This window comes from Schistocerca piceifrons, chromosome 3 (assembly GCF_021461385.2).
Source record: "Schistocerca piceifrons isolate TAMUIC-IGC-003096 chromosome 3, iqSchPice1.1, whole genome shotgun sequence".
Lineage (NCBI taxonomy): Eukaryota > Metazoa > Arthropoda > Insecta > Orthoptera > Acrididae > Schistocerca > Schistocerca piceifrons.
In genome coordinates, this window is record NC_060140.1 from 228,602,881 (window position 1) to 228,629,746 (window position 26,866).

The 26,866-nt window shown below is 39.4% G+C and overlaps 1 protein-coding gene across 2 annotated transcripts in view; it reads left to right on the plus strand.

The window, feature by feature from the left end:
- LOC124787897 (E3 ubiquitin-protein ligase Ubr3) overlaps positions 1 to 26,866 on the plus strand; it is a 289,094-nt gene that overhangs the window by 175,206 nt on the left and 87,022 nt on the right. For both annotated transcript variants that reach the window (XM_047254874.1, XM_047254875.1), the window contains exons 16-17: positions 4,356 to 4,512; positions 4,925 to 5,068. In XM_047254874.1, the coding sequence (XP_047110830.1) occupies positions 4,356 to 4,512; positions 4,925 to 5,068 (301 nt within the window). The remainder of the gene's footprint in view (positions 1 to 4,355; positions 4,513 to 4,924; positions 5,069 to 26,866) is intronic.

Genomic DNA, 26,866 nt, shown 5'->3' on the forward strand with positions numbered 1-26,866 from the left:
TTCTCAGGTAACTGTGCTTCATCTCCTTGTGTTATGAACTAAAACATCTTGTGGGAGGAATATTGCTATTTGTCTATCCATACCCATCGAGCTCTTACCATTAATACCATTCACAGTTAATACAGTTTCTTTTCCTCATCTGAAATCTGCTTACCTCAGTTATTTCCCCGCTTCTTTTATGAGTCAGTCTTGGTCAGTTACCTTCAGTGTCTACTGTTCTACTATAATTTTCTATTTTTAACTCGTAAAGAATTCTGAGTGGATTTGGAAAGTCTTTCAGTTTTTATCATAGTGATCCAGCGTACTCCTCTTGGTTGTATCATTGCAATTTTCCCTCTTAATCATTTGCACTGCATTTTCAAGGTTTATCGTAAATTAGATTTTTATATTTTCTGATTCCTCCACAATCATGTCAAATATTGAGTGGTCTTTTGTGTGTGCACAGTGTTTCTTAGTCTCATATTCTGACAAGGGTTTTTGGTGGGCATCAGTATGTGTCTGTTCTACAGAAAGAACCTAATTACAGAATGTAATAACTAATCACTTAATTTTTATTGAAGATTCTTATTGAGGATTCAAATCCTAAGCCATCGTTATGTACATTTTGTGGTTATCCACTTCAGGCAAATACTGTGAAGGTTCCTTCACTTGGGTCGTGGCCAATTCTTTCCTCACCTCTATTAACCCCATAATTTAATAACTTTTTTTTCAAGTTATGTTCCAAAAATAATATTTTTTTATTAATGACAAATATCACATAATGAATGACATTGTGTATAGACATTTAAAGGTAACTTTTAAATCTCCAGTAATAAAATCCCGAGTGCACTGGGCTTTGACTAAGATATTGTGGAACTTGACGTCTTCTCTTTTTTTAGTGTCTGTGTTGCTATGAAGTATAACCACGTATTTCACAGTAGTTTTCTGTTAACATACATCTTGGAGGAGTTGGCTGGGACACAGTGAATGTACTTATCTCGTACAACTGGCGAGCATGTATCGCTCAACCAATGAACTATCATCACTTAGTCTCTAATGAAGCAACATCACATTCTTCTTCACTTTGAGCCGCTAAGTTCAGTGTGAAACACAGGATTGCTAAAGCAGTCCTGTTTTGGAAGCATTGCCTAAACAACAGTACAGGAGAGAATCTTAAAGCATTAATTTTGTTGTCAAGTACCGAAAGCTGTACACAGTTAATACAATATCCAGTGGCAACCACCTCAACCACAACACAGTGGCCAGGCTACAAATGTAGTACCCGATGCTCTCTAACAGCCAGATACGTAACGATCAGTGCTGGATGGGATTTAAAAAAGAAGTTTAGAACAGTGTGCGCCGTCTTTTATTTAACTAACGCATCTGATTACGTTGATCAAAAATTTTGCCTCAGGATTTGTACCATTATGGAATATGGTGATAGCTCACAATTGGTTCACCCCTTACTTTAAGAGCAGACAGCAAAAGGTCATTTTCCACAGTAATGGGAAATGCTATGATGTGGAGTCCAACAGGGGCACAGCTACATGGGGAGTGTTCCAGGGATCAGTCCTGGGGCTACTCCTGTTCGTTATTTATGTAAATCATATGCCTTCTAGTATTACAGTGGACAGTTCAGACAATAAGTGATGTAAGTTCACGAACCTCTTGTTGACCCTTGTTCATTAGTCAGGGTTTTCTGCCATTGATGTTCCAATATAAATATATTCTTTAATGTCATTTCTTGTTAAAAATATCAGCTCACTCTCAAGAATTAGCAGTTTTCATTCAGTGTAAGAAAAACAAAATTTCCAGTTACTTTCTGATCAAACCTCATACATTTCTGGTTTGATGAAGACTTCCTATCACACCATGGTTAGCCTGCCAAATCACCTGATCTTAATCTAGGACTATTTGGAAAACAGATAAAATATAGCAATCAACATCACTGTAATTTGATAGCTGTGTGGGATCTACTAATCATTAATGTGTGGGTTCAGACAGTTTTGGAATACTGAATAAACTCGCAGACTCCCTTCCTCACCAAATTCTACAGCCAGTTATACAGGCATATCTTACAAAATTACGAAATTGTTTTTAGTAATTGTAAGAAGAATAGAGTCCAAGCACAAACTTCCAAGTATGCAGCAATTAGACATGCAGCCCATGCATCATTAGTGGAAGATCTCAGGTTCAGTCACAGACTAACAAAAGGAAATACACGAATGATAATAGAAAAACAGTTATTTTTCCAACTGTGGATGTTAAAGAACAAAAATATTATGCTGACTTGTTGAACTAACTCTTGAGTTCTCTACAGTGATTAGATCTAAGTGTGCCCCATTTTAGACGGGGATATGTGGTGGTGTAAACAGTTACATAATTGAAGATGAGGAACATGACTTCTCATCGCATGTATATATTCAAATCATCTTTCAGTTACTTTTAGAACTAGTAATAAACCCATTTAAGGGTGTACCTAGTTTATCTGTCCTTCAGTTTTCTTCTTTAAGAACTACGATTTAGAGAAAATCGTGTTTCACCATGTCGTTGTGGTCTTCAGTCCTGAGACTGGTTTGATGCAGCTCTCCATGCTACTCTATCCTGTGCAAGCTTCTTCATCTCTCAGTACTTACTGCAGCCTACATCCTTCTGAATCTGTTTAGTGTATTCATCTCTTGGTCTCCCTCTACGAGTTTTACCCTCTACGCTGCCCTCCAATAATAAACTGGTGATCCCTCGATGTCTCAGAACATGTCCTACCAACTGATCCCTTCTTCTAGTCAAGTTGTGCCACAAGCTCCTCTTCTCCCCAATTCTATTCAATACCTCCTCATTAGTTACGTGATCTACCCATCTAATCTTCAGCATTCTTCTGTAGCACCACATTTTGAAAGCTTCTATTCTCTTCTTGTCCAAACTATTTATCGTCCACGTTTCACTTCCATGCATGGCTACACTCCACACAAATACTTTCAGAAATGGCTTCCTAACACTTAAATCTACACTCGATGTTAACAAATTTGTCTTCTTCAGAAACAATTTCCTTGCCATTGCCAGTCTACATTTTATATCCTCTCTACTTCGACCATCGTCAGTTACTTTGCTCCCCAAATAGCAAAACTCCTTTACTACTTTAAGTGTATCATTTCCTAATCTAATTCCCTCATCACCACCAGACTTAATTCGACTACATTCCATTATCCTTGTTTTGCTTTTGTTGTTGTTCATCTTATATCATCCTTTCAAGACACTGTCCACACATTCCAAGTCCTTACCTGTCCTTAGCTGTCTCTGACAGAATTACAATGTCATCGGTGAAACTCAAAGTTTTATTTCTTCTCCATGGATTTTAATACCTGCTCAGAATTTTTCTTTTGTTTCCTTTACTGCTTTTGCTCAATATACAAACTGAATAACATCAGGGAGAGGCTACAACCCTGTCTCACTCCCTTCCCAACCGCTGCTTCCCTTTCATGTCCCTCGACTCTTATAACTGCCATCTGGTTTCTGTACAAATTGTAAATAGCCTTTCGCTCCCTGTATTTTACCCCTGCCACCTTCAGAATTTGAAAGAGAGTATTCCAGTCAACAGTGTCAAAAGCTTTCCCTAAGTCTACAAATGCTAGAAACGTAGGTTTGCCTTTCCTTAATCTTTCTTCTAAGATAAGTCGTAAGGTCAGTATTGCCTCACGTGTTCCAATATTTCTACGGAATCCAAACTGATCCTCCCCGAGGGCGGCTTCTACTAGTTTTTCCATTTGTCTGTAAAGAATTCATGTTAGTATTTTGCAGCTGTGTCTTATTAAACTGATTGTTCGGTAATTTTCACATCTGTCAACACCTGCTTTCTTTGGGATTGGAATTATTATATTCTTCTTGAAGTCTGATGGTATTTCACCTGTCTCATACATCTTGCTCACCAGATGGTAGAGTTTTATCAGGACTGGCTCTCCCAAGGCCATCAGTAGTTCTAATGGAATGTTGTCTACTCCCGGGGCCTTGTTTTGACTCAGGTCTTTCAGTGCTCTGTCAAACTCTTCATGCAGTATCATATCTCCCATTTCTTCTTCATCTACATTCTCTTCCATTTCCAGAATATTGTCCTCAAGTACGTCACCCTTGTACCATTATATAATCTATCTGATACCTCTTAGTATCTCCAGGGTTCACCATGTCAGAGAATAAAAAGCCATTTACTTTCTCTGTGATCTTGTCGAGACAATTTGTTACGTAGATCATGATGTATTGGTCTCCCTTTTGGTTATAACTGTAGCAGTTAACAAGTTGTAACTTTCATGGAATTGTATTTCAGATATTTGTTGTTAAAATCGGTTCTTACTTCTCAGATAATATTCTATATTTTTGCTGTTTAGGTATGCCAAGCATCGAGAACTTCTCGTAAGAAGACAGTAAAGGACAAAGAACTTGCATCATGGTATGATTCAGATTGGCTATCAGAAAATCTTCGAACTGTTATACACCAAGTCAGGTTTGAACCAGAACCTGCAGTTGTATTTGACAGCTCAGACAGTGAGTTTGTTTTCATTTTTTTAAATAAGTGAAGTACGTATCTTTAGAAATTATGACTATACATTGTTTCAGGTTTCTGTGAACATAATAAATTTTATTATGTTCGATTTTTTGGGAGTGGTTGTGCCCCATGACCATGATGTAATCCAGGACATAAGGAAGGTCAGCGTCAGTCATAATGCCATTTTTTAAAAATTACATTGCAGTTCTAAATTTCAACAGAGATTTCCGTTTACATGACTATTTATAGGCACAGATGATAGCAACATTGTCTGTTGAACTCTAAATCTGCAATGCAATAAAAGAGACAGATGATGTTGTGACTGATGCTGACCTCCTTTCTGTCCTAGAAATTTGATTGTTCTGTATACACTTGTGTGTTTTCAGTTGATGATTGAAAGGCTACTTTCAGGTGAAATAGAGTGGGAATCTTCAGAAATGGATGGAGATCCAGAAATGAATGGGGAGTCCTCTGGCGCTGTACCTGTGCTGGGGAGTGGAGAGGATCTGACAGTCTCTGTGGTCCAAGATCTCAGTGTTGTTACACATCCTATTAGTAAGTGAAGAAAATGATTTCTGTTAGTATTATTAGTATTGCTATTACATTCAAAGTCAACCTATAGGGAAAAAAAGTAATAAAAAACAGGCATTGTAGAGTGGCAACAATATTTACATATGGGCTGTCAAAAAATGTGAAGAGATGTAGCTTTCTAAGATCGCAGAAAAACTTTCACCTGTGACTAACCAATTAATTTTTTAACAGTTGTCTCACTTGCAAATTCTAATCAATTTTTTATGCAGTTTTATCAGTGTTACATGTTCTACATTTATCTCCCTCCATTAAGTGTAATATTAGATACCCAAATTAATATTGTGTTCAGTAAAATATTGTCCAAATAGAAAAACAGATAAATGAATAAAATATTCTAATAAACTATATATTACAACTGTTCACCACAAGCTTCTTTTTGGAACTTCAATATACAATTTCATAAAATTTCTGTAGATTGCAAGCAAAACTAAAAAGAGTAAGATAGCTTTAAATGTGTTGCTAATCATGGAAGGCTTTTTAAGTCAGATAATTCTGCAAAAAGGAGGGGGGGGGGGGGGTGGTGGTAATTGACACAATTTTAAAATTCTAGCTGTACTGAACATGAGGCACATCTATGCCAAGGCGTTTTTTTCCATCCAATGAGTAATAACAATTATATTAAGTTGGTGTCCTTCTTATGTATCACTCATGTTTTATTAACTGTAGTCAGTAAATATTTGAGTTGGTCATTCTTAGCACTTTTTAGTGAATGACACATTATTAAATTCCATTAAGAGCTCCATGGTGTTTGGAAGCAAATCGGTCTTTGAGATAATTTGCAAGATAGTGTAGGAATATCTTAGTTACTTTACACATTAAACCTTTGTAGGGATTCCTGTTCTGTGCAGAAAATTGAAAAATGGCATGCAATGGATCAAGAAGACATTGATTAGTCCGTGTGGGACCTAAGCTGCATACAGCTGAGATATATAACATATGGAAAACTTAAGTTTCTAATGTTTGTATGATTTTTGTAAGTTGCAAAGGTTAGGTTCGTTTAAGCAGCTACCAGAGCTACTTTCAGGTGACAGAAAATGGGCGTTACTACGCATGCACAGCAATGAACATTTTTCTAGCTGCAGGAACTTTTCACTCAGCTTGAATGAATGTCCTGTCTGTTTTGTTGCTTGGTCACCTGTAGTGCTACTTGTAAACCCTAAATTTATTTTTACGCCATGTTGAATTCTGATATTCCAATACGAAAATGCCATATTTGGCAGTTTTTGTATTACAGTTTGTGTGCTGGGAAAATGCCATGCTTGGATATGTCAGTGCTTTAAAGGACTATCAAAAGAACGTCATTTTTGTGCTGCTTGATTAAGTTAAAATTGGGAAATACGATATCAGTATAAACATGTTTACAGTTCCACATCAATTTCATACGTCATTAATCTTATGTTTGCACTTGTACACTAGCCATAAAATACATTTAGAAACTACTTAGCCCAAGTACACTTTTCTAGCAGAGTGGAGGAGTGTTGCTTGTATTTTGTGTGTGTTTGCAAGTTTTAAATTTGAATGTTAAAAATGGTATTCCAACAGCCATTTTTATTTTTATAGCTTTTTATTTAGACTATTAGTTTAGACTCTCAATACTGTCTTCAGTCATATAATTTCTGACATGGAATCAATATCTGCATCTGGTTTCCATGTAAGACTTCACGAGCAATGTTTACACTTTACATGTTTTATACTTTAATCCCCTGATGAAAAGGGCTGTCTTTTATCTAAAAATAATTCTGTTGTATGAACACAGAGACTCATTTTATGTCCTGTATCATAAGTGTGGACATTTAATTTTTTTGCTGTTAATTCTAAGATTTTGCTACTCAACATATAGCGGAGATGCTGAGTCGTGATTGGCACAACAAAAAGATTCACACAATTATAGCTTTCGGCCATTAAGGCCTTTGTCAGCAGTAGACAGAGGCACGCATGCACGCAAACGCAACTTGCACACACATCTGCAGTCTCAGAGAACTGAAACCCACTGCAAGCAGCAGCACCAGTGTGTGATGGGAGTGGAGACTGGGTGGGGGTAAGGAGGAGGCTGGGGCGGGGAGGGGGAGGGATAGTATGGTGGGACTGGCAGACAGTGAAGTGTTGCAGTTTAGATGGAGAGCAGGAGAGAAGCTGTGGAGGGGGGAGGGGGTAAGTAGTGGAAAGGAGGGAAATAAAAAGAAATTAAAAGACTGGGTGTGGTGATGAAATGACGACTGTGTCGTGCTAGAATGGGAACAGGGAGGGGGATGGATGGGTGAGGACAGTGACTAACGAAGGTTGAGGCCAGGAGGGTTACAGGAACGTAGGATGTGATGCATGGAAAGTTCCCACCTGTGCAATTCAAAAAAACTGGTGTTGGTGGAAAGGATCCATATGGCATAGGCTGTGAAGCAGTCATTGAGATGAGGGATATCATGTTTGGCAGCGTGTTCAGCAACAGGGTGGTCCACTTGTTTTTTGGCCACAGTTTGTCGGTGGCCGTTCGTGCGTTGGTTGTCATGCCTACATAGAATGCAGCACAGTGGTTGCAGCTTAGCTTGTAGATCACATGACTGGTTTCACAGGTAGCCCTGCCTTTGATGTGAAAGGTAATGTTAATGACCATACTGGAGTAGGTGGTGGTAGGAGGATGTATCGGACAGGTCTTGCATCTAGGCCTATTACAGAGGTATGAGCCATGAGGTAGGGGTTTGGAAGCAGGGGCTGTGTAACGACGGACGTGTATATTGTGTAGGTTCGATGAACGGCAGAGTACCACAGTAGGAGGGGTGGGAAGGATAGTGGGTAGGACATTTCTCATTTCAGGCACGACGAGAGGTAATCGAAACCCTGGCGGCGAATGTAATTCAGTTGCTCCTGGAGGAGAGAACGTCTTTAACTAGTCCTGCATGGCTGAATTTGGGAGCGGGGCAAAACGTGAGGCCTTTGGAAAGGACTGATATTTCTGTGGCACTAAGGCTTCTGGAGGAAAGGTTCGTAACTGTGTTGCATGTCTGTTTAGGTTCTGGGTTCTGTGTGGTGGCGGGAGGGAGTTTTGGAGAGGGGGGGGGTGGTAAGTGTAGTAGGTCAGCGAGAAAGGGTTTGTCAGCTATGAGGGGGTGTGGGGGAGGTTTGGAAGTAGTTGTAGGAGTGGTGGACAGTGGTACTCCGAGGCAGGAGTAGGAACTGAGCAGGAGGGAGAGCTTTTTGAGATGCCGTTGTGCATTTTGCTCAAATTCCTGCAGGACAAGAGTTTCAGTGTGTGTATGGGTTCCAGGAATTTGGGATTACATAACACAAGAATTTTGGGGATGGAGAGAGGGTACTGGAAGGAGGATTGGGCTTGGTTGATATGGTTTTGCAATACTATGTTGGTGAGGGCTAAGGATTGGCGGAATCTGAACAGGTGGAGGTCATTGTGGAAGGAGGGGTGGCAACCAGAGATGGGTAATTTGATGGTAAGGCCAGTAGGGGGTTTCATGAGCCAAGCAACAATGCAGGAACAGTATGTGGGACTGGGATCTGGTTGGGGATAAGGAAACTTTTCTGTATTGACGCAGATGGAAGGAGCAAGGATCCATGGTGGTGAAAAAAAATATGTAAGAAAGTAGAATTATGTCAGAAAAATACACCCAAATACATGTGAAAATTACGAAAAGGACAAAAAGGATGCATAAGGGGAAAAAAACGATATGAAATCTGAAGACGCCAATAGCGGAAGGCAAAAACTCACTAAAATTGGCGAAGAGTCACAAGGGTCAAAGTAGAGAATAAGTAATCACTAATAAGTATATGTATATTACTGTGGGTAGCAGGTTTGAGTCCTCAACCGACTCTCCACTGTTCCTGTCCCTTTACCACACGGTGCCTTGATTGTCACTATTGATGCCACCTCCCTGTACACTAACATTTCTAATGCCCATGGTCTTACTGCTATTGAACACTACCTGTCCAGATGCCATATGGATTCCAAACTAACAACCTACTTCCTAGTCTCCATGACCAACTATATCCTCACCCACAATTACTTCTCCTTTGAAGGCATTACCTACAAATAAATCCGTGGTATGACTATGGGCACCCACATGACACCATCCTATGCTAACCTATTCATGGGCCATCTAGAGGAATCCTTCCTAAAAACCCAGAATCCTAAACCCCTCACCTGGTTCAGATTCATTGATGACATCTTTGGTATCTGGATTGAAGGTGAGGACACCTTATTCACATTCCTCCAGAACTTCAACAACTTCTCCCCCATTTGCTTCACCTGGTCCTACTCAACCCAACAAACCACCTTCCAAGATGTTGACATCCACCTCATAGATGGCTACATCAGTACCTCCGTCCATATCAAACCTACTAACCACCAGCAATACCTCCACTTCAACAGCTGCCTCCCATTCCATATCAAGAAGTCCGTTCCGTACAGCCTAGCTACCCATGGTCGTCTCATCTGCAGTGATGAGCATTCCCTCTCAAAATATGCCGAGGGTCTCACTGAAGGCTTCACTGAGCGTAATTATCCTCCCATCCTTGTACAAAGCAAATCTCCTGTGCCTTATCTTTCCAGTCTCCCACCACCTCCCAAAGTCCCACAGTCCGGCCACAGAGGAGTATTCCCCTCGTAACTCAGTACCATCCGGGACTGGAGCAACTGAATTACATTCTCCCCCAGGGTTTCGATTACCTCTTGTTGTGCCCTGTAATAAGAAATGTCCTTCCCACTAACCTTCCCACCCCTTGTACCGTGGTATTCTGGCGTCCATCGAACCTACACAATATACTCGTCCATCCTTACACAACCCCTATTCCCAATCCCTTACCTCATGGCTCATGCCCCTGTAATAGACCTAGATGCAAGACATGTCCCATACACCCTCCTACCACCACCTACTCCAGTCCGCTCACTAACATCACCTATCCCATCAAAGGTAGGTCTACCCGTGAAACCAGTCATGTGATTTACAAGATAAGTTAAAACCACTGTGCTGCATTCTATGTAGGCATGACAGCTGTCTGTTTGCATGAATGGCCACCGACAAACTGTGGCCAAAAAAGAAGTGGACCACCCTGTTGCTGAACACGCTGCCAAACGTGATATCCCTCATCTCAATGACTGCTTCACAGCCTGTGCCATATGGATCCTTCCCACCAACACCAGTTTTTCTGAATTGCACAGGTGGGAACTTTCCATGCATCACATCCTACGTTCCTGTAACCCTCCTGGCCTCAACCTTCGTTAGTCACTGTCCTCACCCATCCATCCCCCTCCCTGTTCCCATTCCAGCACGACACAGTCGCCATTTCATCACCACACCCAGTCTCTTAATTTCTTTTTATTTCCCTCCTTTCCACTACTTACCCCCTCCCCCCTCCACAGCTTCTCTCCTGCTCTCCGTCTAAACTGCAACACTTCACTGTCTGCCAGTCCCACCATACTATCCCTCCCCCTCCCTGTCCCAGCCTCCTCCTTACCCCATCCAGTCTTTACTCCCATCACGTACTAGTGCTGCTGCTCGCAGTGTGGTTTCAGTTCTGAGACTGCAGATCTGTGTGCAAGTTGGTGTGTGTGTGTGTGTGTGTGTGTGTGTGTGTGTGTGTGTGTGTGTGTGTGTGTCTGCCACTGACAAAGGCCTTAATGGCCAAAAGTTATAATTGTGTGAATCTTTTTGTTGTGCCTATTGCAACTCAGCCTCTCGACTATATGGTGAGCAGCAACTTTCCTTCTCTGGTATTGTTACATTCCATCCTGGATTTTTCATTGTTTGATTCTAAGAGATTTTGATTTTCTCAGTATGGAGATGCTGCTAAGATGTGAAATAGATTAATACTGGAGAAAGAGGTCTTCTGCATATTTCTGTTGCCTTTGTGCTGTACAATTGTCCTTTTCTGAGTGATCTAGATGTCTGAGCTAGATGCAGAGAGCAACCACAATAAGTATTATGCTATTAAACCAGGCGCAGTACAGCATCCACAGTCTCTGGTCTCATGTTGTCTTAAGCACTGAACTGCCCTTAATTCTTGTTGTTGGATACTAAAGTTCAGGAAAGTTGTTGCTCCACTGCCTCATTAAATTTTTGGCATTCCTATGTGATATCAGTCAATTATACAGACCTGCAGTGGTACCGAAATAACTCTTAGAATGTGGTGTCTGAAGTTTACTGTTCTTTTATTGCTGTGCAGTAACAAAACTAAAATCAAAGTGGGCTGTATAAGGTTAAAAAAAATTGTTCACAAAATCTATCATACATAGAACCAAGGAAGAAGTATTACAGTGATAAAATATGGTATGCTGCCCGTCTATAATTTACCAAAGTATGGCATTCCCGAAATTTAAGATGGAAGCAACACAAATTAAGAAATAAAGTGAATCCTACAGAATAAAGCATTGTTTTTCATGGAAGGCAGATTTGTAAAAGAAATCATTTATTCTGGTGAAGCTGTAACCATATTTCAAACAAAGTATTTTATTCCGTACTACTGACAAAATTCACCTGCTTCCTCACCTTCGGGCAAATGTTTGTGTGTGTTTCAACATTAACAGTTCATACATTATGTTATAAAAGAAACGAGTCATCAGAGAAACACTAAAGTGCCTTGTATTAAACTTTCCGGTTTTGTTTTTCAGATACTAGTCTTCTTGGAGTATTCTCTCATGTTTGGTTCTTTATTATGACAGAATATGTAATCTGTGCACAGTTGAAACTAGTGAATAGCTTGCAATGAAACACTTTGTGGCAAATACATTGTCTGCCTAAGTTGAAAAGAGTAGTTCATTTTAGTTACTTAATAAAAGCCAACTTTCTGTCTGCAGGACACTTAGTGATCGATTGCTCTAATAATGTGGAAATAAAATAAAATTGGAAAACTAAAATTAGTAACATATTATTGTAGTCTTCCTGATTATGTGAACATATTTTAACTCGCTTGATAACTTTGTCACAGAATTTTTTTTCATTTGATGTGTGAGCTGTACGTGAAGTAAATACAAAAAACAGCAAAATCATATACTAAACATGGATCATGTAGAGACTGCTACCACTACAAGTTAGACTGCTATGCACAAGTCAGGGAAATTTCAGACATCAGGGAAATTAAAAAAAAAAAAAACCCTTTGTTTTTGTCTCAGTAGATGAAATCGTTTGTTTACTGAGATGTCATGCACCGTTGCTGGATGGGTACAGCTGATAACATGCACTGTTTCCCTACCTCCTCATTCTTAGCAGCTGCCAGCAATAGGCAGGGAGGTGTGAGGAGTGCTTTGTTTGGATCTGATTCTCAGAGACTGCTGATGCAGCAGTCGTAGACAGTGGTGATGTGAGAACCAGTTGTGTCTGAGTGATTGTGTGTATGTGTGCGCGTGCTCCCGTGTTTTCTGACAAAGGGTATGGCCAAAAATTTGGTTGTGAATGTGCGATTGTCTTTTCTATGTGCCTGTCTGCAGCTTGGCAATCATCTTTACAGTGAGTTGATACCTATCCTAATTAGTACTGATTCTCAGATTATTCATGCAAGTTATCTGTTGCAAGGATTGATCACTGTGATCTCATTTCATCAACATGGTGTCTGACATGTGAATAGCTGGCCGCACAAGTAGACCTGCATGACCTGCAGGCCATTTTTGTTGGCATCTCCAACAGATAGCCCATCATTTCTCACTAATGCGCAGGCCCTGCCCATTAGATCTAGTCTCAACGATCTGCCTGCAGGCCGGGTCTGTTTGTGTGTGGCGTAATGTGGTGGATTTTCATGGTTTATCCATTGACCCAGGACTGCAGTGCCCCTCGGCAAGTCAAAGGCCACAGGCAATGGATTTCAGGAATTGCGACTGTCTCACTACAAGTAAATTGTACAGCACAGCATTTCATAGACATTTTATTTATTCTAGTACATTTTTGACAGTTTGAAAGTAGTTTATATATTAGAAAGTGTGGAGGATAAGAAGGATGATATTGTGGCAGTCACTGGCAGTTTGTACACTATGTGCTCCTGTATTTTGTGAAAGAAATATCACACAATACCTGTAAAATAATAGACATAACACAGTGGATAATAACGGACAGTAGCAAACATAATAGAACCAACATTTTATTGGCAGTCACTTACAGCGTTGCTTTACACAACTCTTCCCCACCTTATACACTTCTTTCAAGAGGCCTACTTTTTCCTGAGTCCTGAGGTTATTTCTGAAATCAGTGAAGGTATTTTAATTTTAAATCTGTCTTGTGACTCCAAGTAAATGCATATTTTGGACACCAAACATGTTACGTTTTATTGAAATAAGATAACATCAGTGGTCTTAATGAAAGATATAGGCCATTTGGCTTGCATTGTCCACCTGGAAACAGTTTATACAATAGACGTTGATGTTGGCACTTAATATTTTTGCTCATGCGTTTAGAAATACAGAATTCCTTACATTTTTTTGTCAACTTATGTCTTTACTTACCCTTGAGATCTCAAAATTTGTCAGGGAAAAATGGTAAAACTCATCTGGAAATTGGGGAATTTTGCATGGGGTAACTTGTGGTAACCCAGACAAGTATGAATCTTACAGCTCACAATTGCCAGAAAAATTTATCTGGGCAGATTCTAGCTGCTTCTTGCTGTTTGCTGCATAAGCAACTGAAAGCCACACCCCAAATAACCATAAACTGGGAGAAGCCACTGCTTAAATATAACTTGAGCTTTGTGCATGCGCATGAGCCTGCTGGCAGGTGCTTGAATGAATCTTTTGTCAGTCATTTATTTTCGTTTTTATTCATGGAATCCTTGACTACATATGAACTGATCTCAATTGAGAAATTTTGAAATGGCTATCACTAACTTCAAATAGCCCACACAACAATTTATTTGACCATTCTTTACTTACTTCCTCTTGGGGGTACTTTCTTTACACACAGTATTTTTGTGTGGGTGCCCACACAATTAATCAAAAAATGTGTGGGTAATACATCAGTTTTTACATCTATATTGAACAGAGAAATGTAATGTCACTCAAATTTAAACTTTCCAAAGGTTACCTAAAATGGTTTTTAAATATTCTGCCAAGTTGTGCTACAAAAGTGCCAGGAGAAGTTTAGATTTTTGCTAATAGATACATTGTTTCAATAATTTAATCTGGTGTGTAGAGACCAGTTACACAAACAGTGATAGCCACGATCTAAATAAGATGCAGAACATTCACTTTTATTGTCAACAATAAACTTTTAACAATACAAACATTAGGCAGGTGCATTAAATGTAACATTTGGAGCAGTGTTGCGGATGAAACAGTATGGTCATTTAACTAAAAACATAGTATTTTTCGGAAACTGGTGGTGAACATGTGGGTGGTCATATGCATTCCTAAAAGCAAGCAGGTCTCTTTAATTTTGAATGTTTCAGGCATTAAATAAAAAACTCAGTGTTTAATCCTTATTCAGTCCTACAATTTGTTTCTTTCACCTCGAGGCAGTAATTAGTATGTATGAAAAAGTTACACATTAAATTACACATTGCTCAGAGTTCACATTAAACTTTAGGTCTCCAAACAACTGGTTAAGTAAATCATTTTGAAGGCTGGACGAAGACAAGTGCCTAACACTTCCAAAAGGACTGTGCGAAACAAAGTGATATGGTATTCAAACCAGAGAGAGGACACCTTTTTATGCACTGCTGGACAAAAAAAGCAAAGCATCCAGAAGACATGGTCAGATGTAAATGTAACTTTGTATATGTACACATTATTAGTGGATAGTAAACGATTAGTGGTGCAATTATCTGTGACAACAAGAACGGCCACAAGAGTGCATTAGCGTTGTTTGTGTTTAATGTTGTTCTCATGCCTGGAAGGGTCTATAAGGGGCATCAACACCATCAGATGTGAAAGACATGGAGATGCAGCATGCTTTTGTGAGGCTGTGTTATCAGAACCTGACAGAGTTTGATAGAGACATCATTGAGGGTCTCCATCTGGCTGGCTGATCAAATCATGCAATATCCAGATTTGGGGGCACTCGGGTATGAAAGTAGCTCAGTGTTGGACTGCATGGAAATGCGAGGGCAGGAATAATCTTCATCAGGGTCACAGTTGACCACATCTGACCTCTGCAAGGGAGGATCGCCATATTGTGCACCGAGCACATCGTAGCAGCTTCACATCAGTGCCTGCCATTACCATCCCATGTGTAGGCTGCCATTAACACAACAACACAAATGGATGCTTTTGTGGTGGTCAGAAAGAATAAATGGTTTTGTACTGGCCTGGATGACTATTGTCTTCCAATGATTTGGAGAGGCACAACAGTGTTACTCCTGGTGTCGTGGTGTGGGGAGCAGTCGGGTTCAACTTCAGGTCATGGTTGGTAATGCTCAAGAGAACTCTGATGGCACAATGATGTATGTTTTGGACTTGCCACATCCTCCAATGTTGTTTGTCATATGACAGTAAAGTGATGGCATTTCTCAACAAGGCAACACTCATCTAGACACAGCACATGTCTGTGTGATGTTGAAGTACTCCTGTGACCATCAAGATTTCCAATCTCTGGTATCAACTGCAACAGTTGTAGGCCAGTTTGCCTTAGGAATGGATACATTGGCTTCGACACTCTTCCCAATTGAATTAACTGCATGCATCCAAGCCAGAGAGGGTGCAGTGTCATCCTGATAAGTGGGCTCATACTTCGTAAATTTGTGTTATTGTGTAATCACTGAAACCGCACCACGTGACATGAAGTTTCATTTTGTGTCCCCCTCCTCTTATGCGAGCCTCACTTTTGTTGTCAAGCAGTTATATATCCTGCAGCTATTGGCTGCTGCCGGTATATCATTAAACGAAATGTAGAATTTACATTTACAAATGCAATTCCTATCCTGGCCTTTCGTGAAAGCTAACATTTTTTGATTCAATTTAAATTTTGACTGCTTGTGTAGCTATGTTCTGTACTACAACACATTTCAATGGCTTTTTGGTGATGTTGTGTGGGATGAATGATCAGTATAGGTGCAGAAACATTAACCTGTGAATTTTGTGCCAGATTCACACACTACAGTGGTGGAAACTGTTTAATTCCTGTGGTTCCTTATAGTTCTGTCTCTTGGTTTGTTAGGGTTCTCTTTGTCACCAAAATAGTGGTTTGAACCTATTACTAGCTAAGGTGCAGTTGTTTTTTGTGGATATTGCCTCACAGTATAGAATCACCTTGATTAGTTTCTCATGTCACACTCTGTTTATATCTCTGGAATCAATGTTTCATTTTGAAGCTGAGTACATGCTCTTTCAAGGTCATTTAAAACTGTGTCGTACTGGGACTTCAACCAGAAACCTTGCCTAATAACTTGATTTATTAGCAAATGCCTTTATTGTACCTAATCTTTGAACATTTTTCTGCAATTCGGCTCAGACTGCAGATGTGTGTTGCTCATAACAGTCTGAACCGAACATGTGAATGTGTTCCAATCTGTTCTCTTTTGGGTGAGGTGATGGAAACCACACCTGTTGAGATATAGAACTGTGTGTGTTTGCTATTGTTAGGTAGAATGCATATGTGTGATCAATAACTTTCACTTGATGGGCGTGTCCACAAATGGCATATATCCGTGTCCAAATCTATTTTGCAGAGTTTTAACTGTTTATTTGGCTGCAAAACTGTTGCTGTGCGTACTATAAGGATAAACCGAACATGTGAATGTGTTCCAATCTGTTCTCCTTTGGGTGAGGTGATGGAAACCACACCTGTTGAGATATAGAACTGTGTGTGTTTGATATTATTAGGTAGAATGCATATGTGTGATCAATAACTTTCACTTGATGGGCGTGTCCACAAATGGCATATATCCGTGTCCAAATCTATTTTGCAGAGTTTTAACTGTTTATTTGGCTGCAAAACTGTTGCTGTGCGTACTATAAGGATAAAGGTGAAGCTCATTTATATTCTGATAAAAATAGATAAGAACAAGAAAATTTAAAAGTCACTTCTTTAAAGTTTTTATTGATGCAACCTGAAGTTGCCAACAATGAAAATCCACAAATGCACCATCATTCATGTTCTAGTACTTTTAGTGTGCAACACGCAGTTGATTATTAATATATTTTGAACTATTTAAAATCTCAAGTGGAAAGTTGTTGGCAATTAGATAAAGTCTCTTTTCAATTGATAACAGTGTCATTCATTATCTGTTGTGTTCATTGGTGCCCCTTATGATAGGTTGTGGAGGGACCGGGGAGGGGGGCTAGACCTGGAGGTATGGGGGTATTTTCAATATTCTGGAAGATGAATGGTGACGTGTAAGGAACCATAAAAACAATTCCAGTTATGACACAGTTTGAAACCTCTGTAATACTGACTTTAATCATTTTCTTGAAAGGAAACACCTGACTATACTACATTTTTTTTCCTTTGCGTGTGAGCTGGGGGAGGGCCAGCCCTTGCCCCCAAGTTTAGGCACCCTTGGATGTGTTATACTTCACTAAAAGTGGGATGTAAGTAGAGGTGCAGTACGCTTTCTCACTGATAGCGTTCCTGTGTCAGAAAGTGATCATTAACTTTACAGTGTCTTTTGAGGTCTAAGTCTTAATTTATGTTTATTATATGAGCTTTATTAGTCAGTTAAGTTCTAGTAAATCATATACCTTTATTGAACGTGAAATGTAAATGTGACTGCTTCAGTTGTCTGAACAAAAATTAACTGTGGTGAATGTAGTTTAAATAAGCCACGAGATACTGCTGCAGCAGTGCAGTTTTTGTATTCTATGGAGGACAACATCCTTAGATGTCTTAGATACTTAGAGAATTCTGTTCATAAATAAAACAGTGAGAGGTAAAATACAACTCCTTGGGTTTCTGTAACTCGTCCATGATTTCTCTTAAACAAGCTAGTTTTCTCTTGCAGCATTTTTTGTCATTTCATTATTGGGCTTACAGCATCAGCGTTTTAATCTTTCCACAGTATTGTGTCATTAACCCTAGACAGTTCAATGTGTAAATAAAATATTTTCTTTATGCAGTTTGACACCTCAAGCACACCTCGTGAGTTGATTCATAATTGAAATATACTGTTGCCACTCTCCTCTCATACATTTTAATGAATTGTAAATGTTGAACCAGTACAGTGCTAGATATAAAATGCCTTAAATCATTAACAACCTTGAGGCTCTGGAAAAGTTCCTACCCTTCCAATATCCGTATTCAAGTGCAAGTTTCTCATGAGCAAATGTATAGACGTGGGATTAAAAATTGGAAAGGTACTGTCTGTGAAAGGAAAATCACCTGGTTCAAATCTGATTCGGGCCCATGTTTTAACCTGGGGGGGGGGGGGGTCTATGAAAAAACTTGTGTGTGGTGAGTGTAGGAATGTTCCTTGAGCTTTTCTGCAGCTCCAGTTTTCTCCATTTTGCAAAAATTTGTTATCATTTCTCTTCACCACATTCTTTGACAGGAACAGATGGCACATTGTGTTTCTTTGTTCAAAGAAATGCTCCAGAAATTTCAGATGGTACATTTTTCTATGTACGTAGCTTCCTTGTGGCCATAAAGTGGTTTTTTATTACATTTTTCATGTTGAGTTAGAAAACAGGAAGTGGTTGGTTGGAATTGAAAGGGTGTTTTTCACAAAATAAAAATTGAGCTGTCCAGAAGAGAATTGTGTGTCCCCCCTCCCCCCTCTACATACGAGCTTTGTTGAGCGACACGGTGCTCGACTTTCAGAAATAAATCCTAGAAGAATAACTGGCACTAGTAGCAGCTACATGTAAAACCATTCATCAAAGATGAGACCTTTGATCATGACATAGTTCCACTATGTTGGTCAAAAATTGTATCCACTGTTCAACCCCATAGTTCTTGAAGACACTCATGTAACTAACCGTTCCTGGTGTGCCTCCCTTTTTTCCATAGATGAAGACCCAACTAAGCAATTTACACGCCAACTGATGTTTTTCCACATTGCGTTTGTAGTGTACAGTCCTGTGTTCTGCGTAGAGCCGCATAATTCACTTGTACCTTATCGGTATGGTTGAGAAGCTGCTAATGTTAACAATGTTTTAATGTCTTGCACCTGATTTGCTGCATTATTAAACAATAAAACTTCAGTAAAGAAATTTTCTTTTAAGAGGTAGAAAGGCTGCCCCAGAATATCAGTCTCACAAAGTAAGTTACCAAAATAAAAAGTTGTGAGAACCAGAGTTATTAAGTAAAAAGAGGTAGGGGTTGGGGATAAAATTAATTTTCAAAAAGAATTTATAACAATCATCTGGGGAAAGAATGACACTGCAAGATAGAATGTGAATTAAGATAATGAAGGCAATTGACAATATATGAAGAGCTGTGAGAAGTTGGAAGTGGCTGAGTGACCACACAAGAAGTAACTACACTGCCTGACAAAAAATAAATCACCTGGAAGGCTGAGAGGGTATGTAATGCTATTGCAGAGATTACAAAATCTTGCCATATTTACAGAGACCTTTGCATTATGAGACCGCTTACTAGTATGGCATTGAACCCCCTCTGGCCAGGATACATGCACTGATTCAGTTGAGAAGGGTTTCATAAAGACGTTGTCTCCTCTCCTGTGGGAAACTCACCCACGCGTGTTGTAACTGGGCCTCGATATCCTGGATCCTGGATACTGGAACTGGAATGGAGCTGACGTCTGAGCTGATCTGACAGGTGTTCTATCAGGAAATATCTGATGACCTTACTGGCCACAGGAGTACCTCAACCTCACGCAGACAGTTCTTAGAGACATGTCATATGTGGATGAATGTTGCCCTGTTAAAAAATGCCATGAAGATACAGTCGCATAAAAGGTAACACAGTAGGGTGTGGCATGTCCGTGGCATATTGCTGTGTTGTCGGTGTTCTCTCTGTCACTACGAGCCATGACCTGAAGTCACGTCCAAGGGCTCTCCACAACATGATACCAGGAGTAACACTACTATGCCCCTCCAGAATACTGGCAGAATGGAACCTCTCCCCAGGTTACTGCCATATTCACAGATAATGGCCATCCAGTTAATGCAGAACCTCAATTCATTGCTGAACACAGTGCAGTCCCTTTCATTAGTAGTCTGTACTTCTGGGTCACAGCAACACCAGATGCAGCCATTTGTTTTGTGGTGTTAATGGCAGCTTACACATGGGATGCTAATTCCCTAGTCGAGCTGCTGCTAGTCTCTGACCAGTTGTATGAGATGACATAAAAATCTATTACTTGTTCTCGGATGCCAGCTGCAGATGTGAAGGGGTTATCATATGGTTGGTGCATAATATGGCAATCCTTCCTTGAGGTTGTCAGACATGGCCGACCAGAACCTTGATGACAAGTATGTCTGCCCTTACACAAATCTGGATATTGCACGATGCGACCAGCTGGCCATGTGAGGACTCGCAATGTGACCCCTTCCAAACTCTGTAAGGCGCAGATAATGCTGTCTCTCAGAGTACACAGTGTCTCCATATCCTTCACAGTGATCTCACACACCAGAAGCTATTCATGGCCCCCTTATATACTGTACCAGGACTGGTATGGACTCTAATGAATTATGGTAGCTGATCTTCCTGTTACAGAGAATTTAAAACCCTAATCACCTCATATCCACTAATCTTGAGGATGTGTGTGAAGTCACATTGATGTCTGACTGTGTCTTCTTGTTGCTTCACTTGTCAGCAATGTATAAGGGAAAGGAGAGGTATAAATAATATTAACAAACAGGTAGTGGAAGAAACAAAACAATGGAAACAATTAGTGGCTGTACTGACCTGTAATAAAGACACACAACCTGTAACATGTGGAACAAGGGAATGCAACAGAAAATTAATGTGCAATGAAATTCGTAAGTTGGTGGGGAAGCAATTGAAGGTTAGTAGATGTCAAAAGCAAAGGGAAATAAGGTAACGTGAGAAATATGTGGAAATTGAGTGTGTTTCAGCAGTTATATCTTCATTTAACTGTTAATTTATCTCAAAAGGTTTTTGACTGTGTCTTCATTAATGAAGAATCCTGTGTAGATTTCCCAGTAATAAGGGCATTGCCCATCACCACCTCAAACTCATTCCTCTCTCCTTCAGAAAGCTTGAGCCCCTGGTTCTGAGATTTTTTGCATTTGCTTGTGCGACTGTTATTCTGTTGCCGCCATCCTATGAATAAGATGAAATCGGTGAGATTACTTGTTTCATCCACATACACAAACATCTGAAATTTCTGATATTTTGCTGTGTATGAACTGTCATTTCCGTTCAACGTAAGCATAGCCATACACCACCATTATCCCTTTTGATTTAGAGCCTCTACTGAACTCTCTAATGTTCTTTGATATAATTTCTCTCCATACAGGTTTACTAGCACAAGAAACACACAGCAATATTGGGTTACAGCTCTTCCAGTAAGTACTTCTCTAGGTGTCACTGTTTGTGTGTCCTGCTTTACGTGGTCATCTGTGAAAATATTAAATAGAGTTCTTTATTTCATATCCATTTCACCTTATACAGTATTCTGTTATTGTCTGCTCATTATATTATCAAAGTCGACACAAATATAGGAAAACTTTTCAGTGCCTTGCTTTAAATTGACATTGGTCAAACATTTGTCTTATGATGATGGAAAGTCCTAAACAGAATGTAAATAATTCACTGTCCTTTCAATCACTGACATTTTCTCATAATGCGAGAACATTTTGGGTAAATGAAAAATAATTAAGGTGTCAGCAAATGAAGACACACAAAGTACATATTTTCAGTGTTCTAATCCTTTTCAGCCAACACTTATGGATGCATGGCTATGTTTTAGGAACTTTAAAATTGCTTTTTTTCCAGCTCTTATGCTAGCATAAATGATGAACTGTTCATTTTAATTCAAACAGATCTTCCATAAATTAAATGTTACAAATCGATAGTATCTATGCAGGAATGAATAACCCAAAAAGAAAACTTAAGCCACTTATAAAATTAGAGCACAGGTATTCTTCATTTACAGTAGCAAAAATAACTTCATGTTATTACATAGAATGTAGGAAAAATTTAAAAGACTTTAAAACCAATTTTCATTTTCTTATTTTTCTTACCCTTTCTGTGCTTTCTCTGGGTGGAAGCTCCATTGATTTCTGATGTTTCAAATTCTTTTACCTTTCACTGTGTTTATATCTGCTTGCTTTTATCTTTCATTTATGTGCAGGTGCAGAGTGATGACTGGGAGGACTACCAGGGTAGGGGGCACCCAAAGGCAAAGGGAGTTGTAAATAAGATAGAAAGTCTAAAGTGAATACCCAAAATCTGTTGTAGTGTAGGGGGTACAATCAGGTGGACCCTGGGGTTATAGAACCAACCACCTACCAGTCAAAATGGTCATGGCAGGTTTAATTTGGTAGTGGAAATAAGTCCAAAGACAATCAAGAAAGAAAGGAAAGAAAGAGATGTTAAGCTTCACTGAAAACCGGACCTCCACCCGTCTTTTGCAACCAATGTGCGGTTTCCCTCATATGCTCCTCGTTGGTCACTCTGGTGGTGCACGTAGACTTTTGAGTCCGCATATTTATGGGAACAAACATTGCGTGCTGATGCAATGCTTCTGTTTGGCAGATAGATCACAACAGTCAGTACATGAGTACTGAGAGTGAAAATTTAAGAAGGAATAAATATTTAAAATAACAATAAACATTCCCGATACCCTTGGACCAGCGAGGTATCTTGTACCTTCCTCCTCCTGTAGAAGAGAGGTGATTCATTTTGGGGACTTCACACTATGAGTGATGTGAATCAAGTTGATCAAAATTTGCCTAACGGGCCTAAAAAGGTAGTTCAGTAATTTTTGTAAGTTTGTAACGACTAGCCTGAACTGCAGCCGCTGAGCTCAAGTGATGATGAAGCTGTATGTTGATGGTGTACATGAGCCAAGGAGCTCTGGGGACAACAAAGCCAAAGGGTGATGGCATTGCTCCCCTTAGCAGTTAGGTAACTTGGACAGCAAGTACAGGCATTGGTGTGTAACATTCATACAACTAACATTAACCTAAGTGTTGAGCAGATGTTACACAGTAATGGATGATAATAGATGCCAAGAGGAAAGTGTGCAAAATTCTCGTATGCATGTAATATTCTATAAAGTAATGAACGGATTTTAAAAAATGGAAGAAGAAATCCCATGAGTAGCTTTCAAACTTTCTACATATTTAATTCCATTATTCTGAACAGAAGCTTTGTCACAAACACAATTCTATAAACATGATACCGAAATCATGGTGACATAAAAGGAACCTCTTTGTTACAATAATAATAATAATAATAATAATATAGCAAAAGTATAAAGTGTAATATATATTGGGCATCTGTTAATGTCTTTCATGCTGAGGACTGTGTTTGTCCACTGTTTGTGGTGCATATTACACTTAACACAAAGCTCAACCTTACTAACTAGAAAGAATTCACATTAGAGCTGATTAGAAAATATTCCCCTTGTTTTTAAAAATATATCCATACAAGCCACTCTCCATGCTAGAGTTCCTTTTAGAGGCACAACTTTCAGGTGGTGATAATGGATGTGGTTTTTTTACAGACATTGCAAAAGCTAAAGATTCAGACGACGACGATTTAATTTATGATCTCTATGACACTAGCTTGATTTAACAATACATAAAAATAGAGAAGATTAAAATGTTTTTCAGTTCAGTTAAATATTTTCCAAAAGTTACATACCTACTTTACTCATAAGAACCAGATAAATCTTTCAATAATTGAGTGCACATGCACATTTGGAGAAGTGATGGTATTTGATAATATGTACATGTTTTTATGCCGTATTTACAGATATAGTCCTAAAATGTCCAAGGCTACTATCTTAAAAGGTCTGGAGCCTCAGTTACAGTATTCAATGGAATTCGGTTTTTAGCCTGTTGTGCTTGGTGTGTGCAAGGACTGCAAGTGGGAATGTAATTTTCAATATTGTGTTCTTCCACCAGTATCTTGCTGCTACTGAAGCATTTGTTACCTGCTTTTCACCATGACAAGCTTAAATGCTGTCATGACGTGAGATATTAAAGCATTGGAGTGCTTCCAGTATTACTACCCAACTTCCTTGAGGGGTTTTAAGATAACCTAACATCCTCTTAACACAAATTCTGGAAGAATGTCAAAAATTGCCATTCTGCATCTTGTTCCTGCACCTCCTGCAATTCAGCGATAAGTACCTTGTCTGCTTGTAACATGTAAAATTTTCGGCTCAGCACATCAGTGTTTTTTGATGCATTTTCTTGAGTTTGTGGCGATCTTGTAATCACATTCACTCAGTGTCAATCAACTGCTTGGGTCTTTTAAATTTAAAAGCCACATTAAGGCTGCACCGTGAATGATGACTGAGAAACATTTATTATAGAACAGTAGTTTCCATAAACTTAATTTCACCCATCTTGGACTGTTCAGTATCAGCTGTTTCTTGCCCACTGCCATTCCTGTCCCATGTGGAACTGTAATGTCTCATATTTTGAAATTATCTAAACAAATGGGAACTTCTCTTTGTTCAGTGTTTTTGACCTTATAACGGCACATTTTGTGTGATCCTGGAGATGGTCTAAACCTTCATTCCAGTTGAGTGGATTACGCAGAAAGATAGTTTTGTTAATCTCTCAAGAAGCTTCCTCATTTCACCGCATATCATTTCAGGTGCACTGGCCTTGAACACTAAGATACACAGTTTAGCATAGTGTCATGGAACAGACTTTTGTGCAGTATAACATTTTTGCAGTGGTGTCTCTGCCAAATTTATTCATTGTGCCACCAAATTGAACAGGTTGGGAGTCATTCTGCATTCACCTTATTAGCCTACTCTTGCAGCCTCAGATTTTCACCTTATCGAACAGTCTTCAAGAAACTACCTTTCCGGATGCGCTCCAAACACGGCTCGACATGTTTTTCACCTCAAAACCATGTTGTTGCTACAGTTACGGAATAAAAAAGTTACCCAAACATTTGCAGACTGTTGTAAATAGTGGAGAATGTATTATTGATGACTTAAGTCTCTGTTATGTTTATCTCTTGTGTTTATTAAACATATGGAAAAACAGTATGAATTTGTGTACCAATCTGATAGTGCCTGGGTTAACCAAAATCTTAGCAGGTATGCTCCCAGATTTACCTCTCACAGTCACACTTGCCACCTTGGTTAACCCACAAAAACAGAAGTGACTGATCTTAATGGGACTGTGACACAGTGATGACACCTGCCTTTCAGCTGTTTTCTAGTCTATATCTCCTGTTGCTTCTGGAACTTCAAAGTCCACTTTGGGCTTGCCTGTGTAATGACAGCGTGGCTGTCTCAGTGTGTGTACAGGAGGTAGCAGCAAGGCTTGGCTGACTTGGACTCCGTGGCTTTGTGGATGACTGTACTCGGCTCTGTCGCTCGTAGTGGCAGGTGCCAAAACAGCAGTAGGCTGGCCGGCAAGGTAGGGTGCCAGGAGCCACAGCTAGCTTTGACATCTGTTTCATGGCAAAGCTTGCTATGGAAAAATGGCTGCCTCCCATAAGGACTGAATTATAAGGTATCCCCCCCCCCACTTCTTAAACCATTTTTTATGGGTGCAGAGCAATGGAGTATCAGGAGAATGGGCATCCACAGGGAGATGTAAAGACAGAAGGTTTAAAAGTCAGTTCTCGAAGTCTATTCCAGTATTTGAAGTACATTCAGGTGAACCTAGGGGTTGGAGCCAGACAGTACAGTCATGGCAGGTGTCGTTTGATAGCAGAACAAAGTACAAAGACCGTCAAGAGAGAGAGGAGAGGAGGAAAAGACTTAAAGCTTCACTGAAATTGGGGGCCAAAGAGACGTCTACCTTTTGTCTGGTGCTCTAACAACGCATCACTCATCATTGGTCACTCTAGCGGAATGTGTAGGGTTGTCAGTAAGTGTATTTAACAGAGCAAACATCCTCCGTAAATGAGATGTATCTGTTCATTTTGTAGGGCACAGTGGCCAGTACTTGAGTACAGAGATCAAAAATTTAATTAGGAAAAAATTTAAAATTAACAATAAAAAACCCAGTTTTCTCTGTACTAGCAAGGTGACCAGCACAGTAGAATGTTTTCTGCCCTATTTGGTAAAAATAACCTTGTATTTCATTGTATGTAATGTTGGTGCAGTACACTCAAGTGAATAATATGACAGTTTGTGTTTGTTGTTCTTCTTCATCCTGGAAAATTGCTTATTGAAGTATCATCACAATATATTTACAGCAATATATCTGTGTTTCATCAAAGCATTTATCATTCTGCAGAAAATACATTCTAGTTTGTCACTGCCAACAGCTCAGCATTACAGAATGTTTAGAAGATAGGAGAGGAGGTACTGGTGGAAGTAGGGCTGTAAGGTTGGATCACGAGTCATGCTTGAATAGCTCAGTCAGTAGAGCACTCACTTGTAAAAGACAAAGGTCCCAGTCCAGTGCACAGTTTTAATCTGACAAGAAGTTTCACTTCTCAGTATTCATTGACATAAATATGTGAACATTGAGTTGAACACAACATAATGAATATAATTATGAGAGATTATTAGTGCAATATTTAAACAGAATTCCTACCTATCAAATACCAGCAGACATTCAGATAATTAAAAAGTAACAAAAATAGCAGCTTTCCAGACCAAGAATTCTGTGACCAAGAAAAATGAAAAGGTTTTAGGAAATGAGATTGTCCAGGTATTAAGCAGAGAAGTTACTTAAGGACTATCATCCTGTACTGTCCTTTTTCTGTGTTAAAGAACACATCCTTCCAAAAGACATCATATTTTTCCATCACCTTCAATTATATATGT